The sequence below is a fragment of the Malus domestica genome, chromosome 11 (genome assembly GCF_042453785.1).
Source record: "Malus domestica chromosome 11, GDT2T_hap1".
Taxonomy (NCBI): Eukaryota; Viridiplantae; Streptophyta; class Magnoliopsida; order Rosales; family Rosaceae; genus Malus; species Malus domestica.
This window is the reverse complement of record NC_091671.1, coordinates 38,891,272-38,904,675: the sequence shown is the minus strand read 5'-3', so window position 1 is coordinate 38,904,675 and position 13,404 is coordinate 38,891,272. Positions and strand designations below refer to the sequence as shown.

Sequence of the window (13,404 nt, the reverse complement as noted above, 5' to 3'; positions counted from 1 at the left end):
AGCCACGTCAATATTTTATATTGTTTTTTATAAAAATAATAAGACAAAAAAAAATATAAAATATTGACGTGGCTTAACCGTGACCACACAAACAGGAGGGCACGGGGAGGGCACCGAATTGGGAGGGCAGAGAATCCAAGTCCATAAAATTTTCGATTAGCTTAAGCAATTTTTATTTAGTATTGAATCATGAAAAAGTAACTTGAAGTTAAATTAATTGATTATCAGGTCGTTATTTTCTGTTTTTTTTTCTTGAAATAGAACTTGAATCTTAGGTTCAAACCTGTGAAGGGAACAGGAAAAAGTTTGTTTTATCTCTTTTTTTTATAATCTTTTTTGGTTACTCCGTTGGAAGGAAACAACGGGAGTCTCTTCTCACTATACTCTCCTCTGCAGTTCCTAACAAGAAAATCTTGGAAGGGAATCGGAGTCCAATCACAAAGCACTCGGGTTTCTTGGTGATCAAGTTTGAAGACTTCAACTGCACTGTCGAATAATATAAATCACTGTTTCTAGTATGTTTTAATTAATTTTACCCGTGGATTTAAGAATTATTTTGTTGAAATAAAACTCAAAGATGTCCTGTGGAGAGTATGAAATTGCATTCTCTGTTGGGGGTTGATACTTCCAAGGAGAGAAGGTGCAGACGTGAATATGACTGTTGAAAGTGCATACCACCACGGTCGGTCCAAAGATTTTTGAGACCCAAGGCAACGTAAAAAAATATGCCCTCACTTCATATAAAAAAATATATTTGTTTTTACATGTAAGACATTGATAAAATTATATTTAGAAAAGAACTTCAAACTTAGTAATTTAGAAACACGGAAAATTAATTTATTTTGTATCGAGGAAAGGAAATAAAAAAACTTCAGGCTTACAAGCAGATAGATTATGAGTTTTGTCTTCCATCTGAACTTTTAAAGTGTTTTTGTATAAATCGTGAAGTGTTTTTTTTTTTATTTACTAACCTCGTCAATATAAGACTAAAAAAATAATGATATTTTCAAGTCTTTAAGAATATGTATAAGTAATGAATAGGCATCAAATTAAACCTTTTGATGACACATCATGTGATTTGCAAATTTGGTCTAAAAATTTAGTCTATACATTACCCTTTATTGAAGATTAGACTTGAATTGGAACGAATGTTTAAAAATAGAAACCCACATAGTTACTAGCTAGTAATTAAAAATAAATTAACAACCAAACAAAAAATCGTAAAAATTGAAAAAAAATAAACATGCACATAACATTTCGAACTTAAGACCTCTCGTTAATTTTAACAAAAACCGTTGCTTCTAATTAAACTTCTAATCATTTAGCCAAATTTTATAAATTTATACTATTATGAAAAGAAATTTGTAAAAATTGGAATTTAAATAAGCACACATGGTGTTTTGAACCCAAGATCTCCTCATTAATTTTAAACAACAAAATCACCGGTTCTAGTTAAATTTATTCATCATTAAACCAAATTTTATAAATTTATACTCTTATAAAAACGTATATAAATATGTCACACTAATAATTTTGGTGCCCCTAATTTTTTTGGACCCCGGACGGTCACCCTGCCCGCACTGTGCCTGACCGGCCCTGCATACCACAGATCAATCGAAACTGTGATTGATTGGATTAGCAGTGAAGTGAACATGAGCAAAACTTATGTCCGTTTTCGAACTTATGCTCCTGTGTATTTCGGGTTTTCCAAATCACTTCTCCCTCTGATTTCATTGATATCTGTATTGTTTGCTGCTCGGCCACGCCAAGTTTCAGTTTGCTTTGCTCTTCAAAGGCCCTGTGTGTTTTTTCACATATTTCTATAGGCTTCACCACATACATGACACATCAATACCGTAGGCATTTACACGTTACATTATTTCACCGTTTGCTTCACCTGATATGTTCAAAGAATTTAGTTACCAAGTGGACAACTGAGCAACTAATAATAGGCTATGGATGTAACAAATGCGGCAATGGGAACAACTGCTGGTGATTGCCACTTGGAAACTCTACCTGACTTGGCTTCATTGCCTGTCTTTAGGCGAAAGCCATTATACGGACATTTTAACGCGGCCGAATGAGTCACATGTTAAGAAATTGAGAACAGACATGCGTCTGTGTACTATACAGGACCTGAGAACAGACCAGCCTCTATCCGGTATCAAGACTGCACGCACTGGTGCCTACTGGGTGTCTCCGAACTAGCTTCTCTGTGCACTCTTCCTTGAACATGAATTCGTTCGTGCGGCTTCCCAAGTATGCCAGCATGATAATCACCGAAAGGCTTACCGAGGGAAAATTAACAGAACATCTTGTTCAACCATGTTCTGCTTAAGAACTGGAGGGATTGTAATGATATGAAATTTTGAACCTTTCGAGTCGTGATGACAGATTCGCTAGGCTAATACAGGCAAGGGGAATTCCTTGCATCAAATTTATCATTGCAAGACACTGAAGCTAGAAAAGCATGCAACGATTTGTGGATGCAAGTAGGCAGAGGTGATGGCATGCCGACGAAACTCTGTTTTGGTTATGTTATGAGCTCCACTAGTGTATGTATCGATTTTTATGTTTCCAACTTAAAAATTCAATAAAAATTACTTATGTGACTAAATAAATGTTCCGTTTCTAATGACTTGTTACATTGTCCTTTTTGTTCACACAAGATATTATAAAAACTCAACTATCACATTTTTCACAAAAACTGTGAGCTACCTATGGTTTTTGATCAGTTTTAAGAAAATCTACCAAAACCCGTCAAAAACATTTTCCCTTGGTACTTTTGACCTGCAATTAGCTTCACAAAATTCATGTTAGACCATTTTTCGTGTTAGGATTGTATTTTGTGTAAGAACTGTAAGCTAACCCACAGGTTTTGATCGGTTTTGCTAAATTCTACAAAAAAAATGGAAAACTTGTATTCGTGTTTCTTTTGTTCCACCTTTTACATCTTAAAATGCATGTTGATTTTTCAAAGATGTTTTCGTTGACGAAAATCCGTTCTGGCTATAGTTTAGGCCCTGCTACTAAGACATATGCAAGTGCCGTTCTCATTTCTGGTTTCTTGATGGAATAAATGTGCCTAAAAAAGAACGGAAAAATGGTGCCTTGATTCTTGCAGCCAATCACTGCAACCATATATATCTTCATGTCCAACAACCACAAACGCAAAATAAAAACTAGCTATCCCATTCATTCTTCACAAAAGGAAGACTTTTAGTACGCCGAAATTATATAATGTCATTGCAGCGGCAGCATTTAGTAGCTAGTGGAAATCAAACTCATTGAACAGACAGTCTAACTATAGTTAATGTGTTGAGGCTGATAGGTCAGTAAATGGGTATTGCTCATACCTTACTGCACAATCACCATTAACTGCTCAACCGCCTATCGCATTTTGACACGTCACTGACATGTCTGTATTTGCAGCACCAAGACAAGTAGTAGTGTAAACTGGGGCTGTGATGTTTTGGTTACAAGCATGGCCGTGCGCAAACGCATTAGGGTAAGGAGATATGTTGTAGTAATCATAGTTCTTGTGTTCTGGTGCGGCAGTTTCCAATTCTTGAAGAACATAGGCTAGGCTTACAGCAAAAGGTGTTAACCTACAGAGATAGAGAGAGAGAGGAATTCGAGAGTTTCTAGAGAGAGAAGTAGAAATTCTGTATGTTTATTTCTTAGCACTTAAGCAAGACCATATCTCAGTATTTATACACATCTCAATCTCCTTAACAAACTAACAACCTAACTGACTTTCTAATCTTCATACAAGTGGCAATATCTTAGTCATACAATATATCTCTATCATCCCCCCTCAATCTCATGTTTGGATGATCCTAACATGAGATTGGTACAATGAATACGAAATAATGGAGCACTAAGTCCTTTGGTTAATATGTGAGCAAATTGCTCCTTGGAGGATACAAACTGCACCAGAAGCTTCTTGTTGGCTAGTCTCTCCCGAACAAAATGCACATCTATTTCAATGTGTTTTGTCTGTTGATGTTGCACTGGATTGAATGACAATGCTATAGCAGAAAGATTATCACAGAATAGCACAGGGGTTGCAGGTATTGGAACATGCAGAAATTTAAGAATCTGTTGGATCCAATCAAGTTCAGCTGCAGTGGAAGATAGAGCACGATACTCAGCCTTAGTGGATGATCGTGATACTGTTTGCTGCTTTTTAGATGACCACGAGATATGATTGTTTCCTAAAAACACAACTAAACCTGTTGTAGATCGTCGATCAATTGGATCACTCGCCCAATCAGCATCACTAAAAGCATGTAGTGTCAAATCTCCTTTTGAGTAAGAGATGCCAAAATCCATAGTTCCTTTCAAATACAGCAAAATCCTTTTGATTGCAATGAAATGAGAAACCATTGGTTTTTACATGAATTGACATACTTGATGCATATAGAATGCAATATCAAGTCTGGTGAATGTGAGATATTGTAGGGCACCCACCATACTTCTTCTATATAAAGTGGAAATACAGTATGGCTCACCATCATCCATGAGTAACCTGTTATATGGGAGACAAGGTGTATCACATGCCTTTGAGTCAATCATTTCAGTTTTGACAAGTAAATCCTGCACATATTTCTGTTGTGACAGAAACAAACCATTGACAGTCTTGGAAATCTGAATTCCCAGAAAGAAGTGAAGATGACCTAAGTCTTTGATATCAAATTCAGAGGTGAAGTCCCTAATCACTTGGTGTATCGTAGTAGGTTCACTGTCGGTGATGATAATGTCATCGACATAGAGCAACAATATCACAATATTTGCACCAACAATTTTCACAAATAATGATGAATCATAATAAGAGTTATGAAATCCCAATTGAGGCAAGAATGAAGTGAACCTGTCATTCCACGCCCTTGGGGCCTACTTTAATCCATAAAGAGATTTATGCAATTTACACACCAAGGATGGATTCTGGGGATCCTAAAAAGCAAGTGGCTAAGCCATGTACACTTACTCATGCAAAATTCCATGGAGAAAAGCGTTCTTGACATCAAGTTGCCGGAGTGACAAATTAAAATGATCAGCTAGTGCTAAAACAATCCTCACTGTGGTGGGTTTAACAACCGAGCTGAAGGTTTCACTATAATCGAGACCAGGTTCTTGACTAAAGCCTTTGGCAACCAATCTGGCCTTATGTCGTGCAATTGACCTATCAGAATGCCTCTTTATTTTGAAGATCCATTTACACCCCACTAAATTCTTATTTTCAGGTAAAGAGACTAAACTCCATGTCCCTTGATTATGCAAAGCATTGATTTCCTCATGCATTGCTTGAGACCACACTGCACTCTGAAGAGCATATTTGTATGATGATGGTTCACACAGAGACAAGTCAACATCCTTTGAGGCAACAATTGTAGACAAGAAAACCTTCTTCTTAAAGATACCACTCTTACTCCTAGTCTCCATAGGATGTAAGTTTAATGGTGGTATTGAGAGAACCACTTGAAGATTGTCTGGACTATTCACAAGGATAGAAGTTGTGTCTGAACCTGCCCCAGTAATGGACTGAGATGAACTTTGTGTATCAGGTGAGGGTGATTGGTTTGGGGATGTAGATGGAGACACTGCAACAGATGGAAAAGGTAGGGGTGAAGTAGGAAGATTGGAAGTATTGGAAGGGGATAATGAAGGAAAGACTTCACTTGAGTTAATAGCTTAAAATGGTAGGGTGACTACATCCTGTGAAGTAACAGGAAGAGAAGGAAGACCAGCAACCTGATTGGAACATGAAGACTTGTGTGTGGTTTGTGCCAATAAATATGTATAAGGAAACTCATATTCACTAAACACCCAATGTCTAGAAACAAAAAAATTATTTTGAGAAACTATATAACAAATATACCCTTTGTATTTGTGTATAGCCCAAGAATACACATTTTATAATCTTAGCTTGAAGTTTGGTAGAGTTGTATGGCTTAATAAAGGGTAACATGCACAACCAAATGTTCTCAAGTGATGAATAACTGGGACAACACCAAATAAGGCTTCAAAGGGAGACTTATTAGACAAGGTAGGAGTAGGCATCCTATTAATGAGATAAATGGTTGTTTGACATGCAAAAGACCAAAATTGAGAGGGTATTTTAGCTGTTTGTAACAATTTGATTGTGGTTTCAATAACATGTCGATGCTTTCGTTCAGGCATGCCATTTTCTTCTCGAGTGTAAGGGCAAGATTTGGAATGGGAAATGTCTTTTTAGAGAAGAAATGACTGAAAAGATTTACTAGTATACTCACCACCATCACTTTGCAATATTTTTATGTTTGCAGAGAATTGAGTAAGAACATAAGCATGAAAACCAACAAAAGTGGCACAAAGATCAGATTTATTAACCAAAGGGAACATCTAGGAATACTTGGTACACTTATCAATGAAGACAACATAGTACCTATACCCATCCACAAATTTATAAGGTGCAAGACCCCAAAGATCATTGTGCACCACTTCAAAGAGAATTACAGATTTATTGACACTGGATGAAAAAGGCAATTTGCAGAACTTGCTCTCTAAACAACTTTGACACATTACAAGACTAGAGTCTTTTGGAAATGCAAAATTAGGTTTATGCAGCATAAGGGACACAATAGAAATAGATAGATGTCCTAATCTATTGTGCCAGGTAGTAGAGTTAACAAGCTGACCAATGAGAGATTTACTGGAGACATTACTTTGAGAGGTTGCAGGACACTTATTGGCTAGGGCAGAAATCGGGTAGAGTCTATTACTTCATATTCCTTTGTAAATAATCATCCATCTAACTTTGTCCTGGATAAAAAAAAACACAGAAGGCATCAAAGATAAGCTAACAGTTATTGTCCAAACATATCTTATGTACTGATAGAAGATTCTGTGTTAATTTTGGAACATATAACACAGAGTTCAGTTTGATAGGATATATAAAAGGTTTGCGAATAGTGCTACCAATGTGAGATACATGCAAACCTTCACCATTTGCAGTTTGAATGACTTCAGTAGTAGGATAGGGTGATGCCAGAGATCAGCAGTCATATGATTCATTGCTCTTGAATCAGTGATCCACACTTGTGAATTAGATGTAGAAGTAGCTGAAGGGTTTTGTGGTGTTACCATAATATGGTAGGCTTGCATTGGAATTGGAGCTTGAAACTGTTGTCCAGGAACCTATAATGGAACCTTTGGTTGAGAAAATGAAGCCACCTAAGAGTATTGATACCCTTGTTGTGGATACAGAGTCATTGAGGAGTAAAAAGAATTGACTCCAGCACCAATATAGTTGGGACCCTTCTCATTATAAAAGCAAAACCATGTATTATGATTGAATCTCTCACAAAGCTTCTCGAGTAGGGCAAAAATATTAGACTGATGTGTATTTGGAAATTAACTAAGTATACAAGGACTTGGAGTTTGAATGACATGTATTTGAGTAAGCATGTACTTTCGCGATGAAAAATTTCTTGGTTGTTGATTAAACCTGTCATTGCCCTTGTTCTTACTAGCATTGAAATGCTTGAAACCACCAGATATAACACTGGATTGATTAGGCCCTCTTTCAGTTGAATTATTAGCAATCATGGCTGACATAAACGATGCATTGACAGTTGACTATATAATTGCTTATTCAGCAAGTAACTGTGTTCGAAATTCTTTCAGAGAGATGACACTTTCACGCCACCGGATCACAGTTCTAAAGGTGTTATATTCTGCTGGCAAACCATTTAATGCAAGAATAACAATATCTTTATCAAGAAAGTAAACCCCAACAGCAGAGAGATAGTATCTAGCTTCCTTTATCTTCTGTAAGTACTGAGTAATAGAATCAGAGCCCTTTTTAATTGTTTGCAGATTTGATTTCATCTGAAAGATGCTAGTCTTCGAGACAGTTGAAAACTGTTCTTGTAATCTTATCCAAAGATCCCTCGAACTAGTACTCCTAATGGCACAAGACATAGCTACAAGACTCAAAGATGCTGAAGTAATTGCATCAGGGGTTTATCATGCATCATCGAAACCAGATACTCATCACTATCAGCAAAAGAAGAGGAATTGGATGAATTAACACTAGATTCTCCAGAATGAGAGGTGAATCGAGCAGGACAAGGGTGAAAGCCATCAACAAACCCTAGAATTCCATTACTTTCAAGCAGTAATTTCATTTGGAAATTCCAATTTAGATAGTTCGAATCATTTAGTTTAACATTCATAGATGTAGAAATCGATGAAACCAATGCAGTTATCGGTGATTGAAGAAGATGTAATTGAGAGGCAGTTACCATTGTTGCCGAATTACGAGTTATAAAACTTCTGAATGTTGAAAAAATATCTCTGGGAGAAAACAACAAACACCTGGAGGGCACGATTTGGAAAAGACGAAGTCACAACCAAAATCACAGTTGCAAAACCTTAGGGAGCAAGAAAGCCCTAGATTGTAGAGCAGACGAAGTGAATTCACTCAAGAAACACCAGCAAGAAGTAAGAAGATCGAAGAAGATGAAGAATCAGACCTGCGGAAGACTCGGATCGAAGGTCAAGCATGAGCTTTCATGGTGATTAATAACATGTTAACCTACAGAAAGAGAGAAAGAGAGAGAGAGAGAGAGGAATTCGAGAGTTTCTAGAGAGAGAAGTAGAAATTTTGTATGTTTATTTCTTAGCACTTAAGCAAGACCATATCTTAGTATTTATGCACATCTCAATCTCCTTAACAAACTAACAACCTAACTGACTTTCTAATCTTCATACAAGTGGCAATATCTTAGCCATACAATATATCTCTATCAAAAGGATCACCAGCTGTGTATAGCCCTCCATTGCATAGAACGTTTGTCACGTTTGTGTCTGAAGTGCTTCTAGCCAGAGTCGGCCCTAAGGGTGTGCAAAATGTGCCACCGCACAGGCCCCCGATTGGGAAGGACCCCCAAATTTTCATTACATGTATACAGATGCATATAAGATATATTAAATGCGAATGATAATTTTCTAGCGCCAATGGTTCAGCCTTTCTATTTCATGGCTCATAAGCTGGGTTCGAATAGTAAATGCAAGTGATAATATTAATCATGGTTCTAGCGCCAGTGGTTTGGCCTTTCTATTTCATGGCCCATGAGGTGTATCGAACTCAAGACCTTTAAAGATAAGGAAAAAACTCTAGGCCAAACAAACCAACTTTTTTTTGTTGCACTATCTTGTAATATTTTAATTTTATAGATAAATTGAAAAAAAAATTAATAAAGAAAATATGACCTGCATCTAAGTTTTGCACAGGGCCCCTAATTAAATACTCAGGGCCAACCCTGCTTCTGACCACACTGCAGAAAAAAAAAACCCTACGAATCCGAATAGGGGTTAGGGTTACAACAATTTTCATGAGATGAATGCCCTTTTTTTCTCCGTTTCTTCTTGTTGTGATGTCTCTTGATCTTATCCATTGTTCTAAAAATTCCTGCCAAGGCGCTAGGCGGCTGACCACTGCCTCGAGTAGTCCTTAGGTGTTTGAAAATTAAGAAAGTACGCCTAGATCCCTTAGGCATCCACCTCGTACCCGCCTAGGCACCATCTAGGTCTCGACTCCCACTTAGATAGAAAATCGATAACTTTCATTTTGCATTTTATTTTTTCTATAAAATGTAAGAGACTTTTTGAATACTTGGGTGAACATTCATTATATACTTGTTCCCTATTTTTCAATATATTCTAATACTTTATAACCTATATGTTATTTTATTTTGCAATTTATGTATACAATTATGTGTTTTTTTAAATATAAATAGGCACTTATTTATACAATATATAATAAATTATTTATCTACCAGATATTTCGTCTCAAATTATATGTATTGCTTCTGAAAACTGAATTTTATAAGAATCGTGACATTATTCAGACCTGAGCATGGATGCCGGTGGGAGTGGTCATCATTATGTCATCATCCTATTTATCTTACCTTGGCCTGCAGCCTTGTGAACGGACCTTGGTCGAGATTAAGGCCAAACCTATTGATCTATTTTGTAGATATTTTCTATGGTGTGATGATGAAATTAAGTTAGAAGAAAATTTTATATGCGTTCGGCTGTTGTGTACGACTACACATTTATAAGGTGTAAAATTTTACATTGGGCAAATCTTTAACCATTTCACCTCTTATATAATGGGACTACAAAGTGTTCTTATAATTTATTTGCCAATAACAAGAATGATTTAAAACCTAGAGGTTAAGCACACTTTGGCAACTCTAGGAAAGACAATGTTTGTTTTTTTAGGGTGATCATTACAAAAAAAGTTGACAAATAAGTCACTTTACTTCACTTCAGTCCATAAAACTTGATTTTATATGGGTCCCAACGATTTCAATCCCTATGAGTGTGTTGCCGTATAAAGATTTCTCGAGTACTAAGTTAGCTAGGCACAACATGTCTAGATCCAAATTCTCTTTATCTTTCCCACACAATGCATGCATAAGATCATAACATATCATGAAGTAATATCAACCATCTATTATATGAAAATCTGTCATAGTTTCAGTTACACGGCTGATTAACATATACACGTAAACCTAGGTAGCTACGCATCCTCTCCAAAGTCCCATAATTTCAGAACATACATGGAGATTTTTAGGCCAAAAATTGGAAAATGGCCGTAGTTAAGAATATTAAAGTGTATGTAGACTTGGCTATAGCTATTTAGTATGAAAACCAGCAAGCTCTCCAAGTTCTTCAATCTCCTTTCCCAATTCTTCCACCTTTTCAACCATCTCTGCCAACAAGAAGACAAAGCTTGCAATTGCAAGTCCATCAACATTCTCTATTGGTCCAAACTTGAAAGTAGAAACAATCGAGCTCATCTCTAGTCTCATTGACTTCAATTTGGGCACTATCACAGCCTCCCGGTTGCATCTTCTCATCTTTACAAGGCTCTCCCCAAGCTCTCTTAGGATCCATGCAAGTGTCAACCCTACAGCTTCACTGGGTTCTTCGATCGACTGCCTCAGACTCGACGACGGCTAAAATCACACATAATTTTGAACCAGCTTGAGAATTTTTCTTAGAAAGAAGATGAACCAAAATTAATTTAAGCAAATGCCAAAGAGTGCATGTTATATATGTATATATGTACCTGTCTAGGAGATTGAAGACAACCTTTGAGGGAAATGACAATGGTAGCTAGCTCTCGAAGAAGCTCTCCAACTTGTAGGTATTTTGTCCAGGGGTAGTTGAGACCAAACTTTCCGTGCCATGGTTCCCACTTCGCAAAATTTGCCTGACATACATAATATATTATAGAACACTGTGAGCACACTTTTTTGCTTATAATTTATACAAGAATAATATTATCTATATCATATTTGATGAACCACTACTTTTAATAAGAAGTGAATTACTATGCGGTACATACAACGCTCTCGATAAAATGTGCATGAAATAGTATTATACCAGTGTCTCATCCTTGGACCTGGAGTGCAACACCGACTTGCATCTACTAGAAATGGACCTAGGCTGGTCATCCTTCATAATTTCCTTGTCCAATCTGAAGTAATTCTCCAAGCATCCTGCAAATCAATTATGGGCGCACAATGGTTAATTGTTTACTTAATTAAATGGTTCATGCGTTTACTTTAATCACCAACACAAATTAATACATGCCTTAACTATTACCTTCAATTGAGTCTGCAAGGAGTTGAAATTTATGAGCTGTAGAGTCATGAAGTTCATCACTAGCCCATGTAGGGAAGACTAGCAAGCTTATGAATATGCATACGGCAAATCCCATTCCGATCGTTGAAAGACGATCACGAGCTAATTCCAACACTTTTTCGGCACGTAAACCCGATACGATTACTAGATTGAAGGTCAGGATGAAGATCATGACTCCATAGTCATATCTTTTCTTGATACTTGGTACTAATCTAAAATATGTCGCAGATGCACCTGAAATATAATAAAATGTAAGATTTACGTAGTAATCAGTTTATCTTTTCTGCCCTCATTTTTTTTTCTTATTCAATAAGATTTCTACTGTCCAAAATGTCATATATATATATATGATGACAATTCGTCATCAACTACCATTTAAAATCTATAGTAATGCATGGCACGTGGTTAATGCGCCATGATCTTCTAGGTTAAGATGGAAGTTCCAAATTCTTTGGGGGCCAACTTTGTACAATATTAGACTATGCATTATAAAGGTTACGTCACGAAATTATATATGAGCATGGATGGCCGAGCACTATCTTACTGATGACAAACACCGAAGAACCGATAATCACGGCGTTGCCCTTGCCCATTCTACAAACTTCTTGGGCAAAAGTTGCAGCTGAACACCCCAATACACCTCCTAAAATTGTTCCGAATCCACGGTTTAAGCCCTTACTAAGTGTAGCACCTGAAAAAAAAATTGTTACCATACTTAATTATTAAATGTACACAAAGTTAATTAAAACATGAATTAGTAACTTAATGACATTTTTTTTTGTTGCATAAAGAAGAGCAAAACATTCCAAAGTAACCCAGAAAAGTAGAGCTAACCTGCATAGAACTCAAAAATGACGACGACGGTCATTATAGCCCACATGGCATTCTCTCCAACTTGCTCATAGAGAGGATCCAGAAGATAGAGAAGTGAAACCAATACTAGGGCAACTCCAACCTTGATGCTGTGAAGCAACTTTCTCATATCTTGCTTGCTTTTCTGATCAAGTACTCTAAGTGTACGATTGGAAATAATTCCAAAAATGGAAAACTTCTGCCTCTCATCTTTGTCTTGAATATTTTTGGGACAAGCAAGCTCCCCATCTGCCGGAATAGTTATCACGGTTGAACCCATAAATCACTAATAAGAAATATTAATAGAAATATTCTGTGAGTTTTTTTTTCTTGTTTTAGCTAGACAAAATGACTCACTTTGTAGTTGTGAAATTCGGAAGGGAGATATCGTGTTTATATATACATGACTCTCCCTCGAACAGTAGCCAAAGTGGGAACATATATGGTATCTATTCACCTAAAGTGGACTTAGGGCTAGTTTGATATTGTTGTGTTTTGAAAAAAAATTGTTTCTGATGTTCTGTGAGAATAAGCAGCTGTAAAATAAAGCAGTAGAGTGGTTGATAAACTTTTTTGTAAAAGTGCTTTTGAAAAAAAAAACAGTATTATAATGTTTGGTAAACTTTTGTAAAACAATTGTAACTGTGTGAAATGACCAAAAAGGGTATAATATTAGATGTGCCATTAATTTAATTTTCTTAATAAATAAAGGTGAATTACTAAATATACTTTATTTTCAAAAGAAAAAATATTTATAAACTTTATCTTAAATATTAATTAGTATGACAAACTACTTCAATTGAAATATTTTAAACTAAATAGCTATGATTCATTAGTACAATATTGTTA

At 36.2% G+C, this 13,404-nt stretch overlaps 2 protein-coding genes across 2 annotated transcripts; both read right to left on the bottom strand.

Annotated features, from left to right (window-relative positions):
- Positions 1–7,632: 7,632 nt before the first annotated feature.
- LOC103449054 (uncharacterized) lies at positions 7,633–7,965 on the bottom strand. Its single transcript, XM_008388330.1, has one exon. It carries the CDS (start codon positions 7,963–7,965, stop codon positions 7,633–7,635), a length of 333 nt encoding a protein of 110 aa, XP_008386552.1.
- Positions 7,966–10,481: 2,516 nt separating this feature from the next.
- On the bottom strand, positions 10,482–12,934 carry LOC103449014 (aluminum-activated malate transporter 13-like). The gene is made up of 6 exons (XM_008388287.4): positions 12,538–12,934; positions 12,248–12,394; positions 11,665–11,937; positions 11,443–11,558; positions 11,126–11,269; positions 10,482–11,012 (listed from the first exon to the last, which is right to left on the bottom strand). The coding sequence occupies exons 1-6, from the start codon at positions 12,833–12,835 to the stop codon at positions 10,689–10,691; spliced, it is 1,302 nt and encodes a 433-aa protein (XP_008386509.1). The 5' UTR covers positions 12,836–12,934; the 3' UTR covers positions 10,482–10,688.
- Between the last annotated feature and the right edge of the window lie 470 nt (positions 12,935–13,404).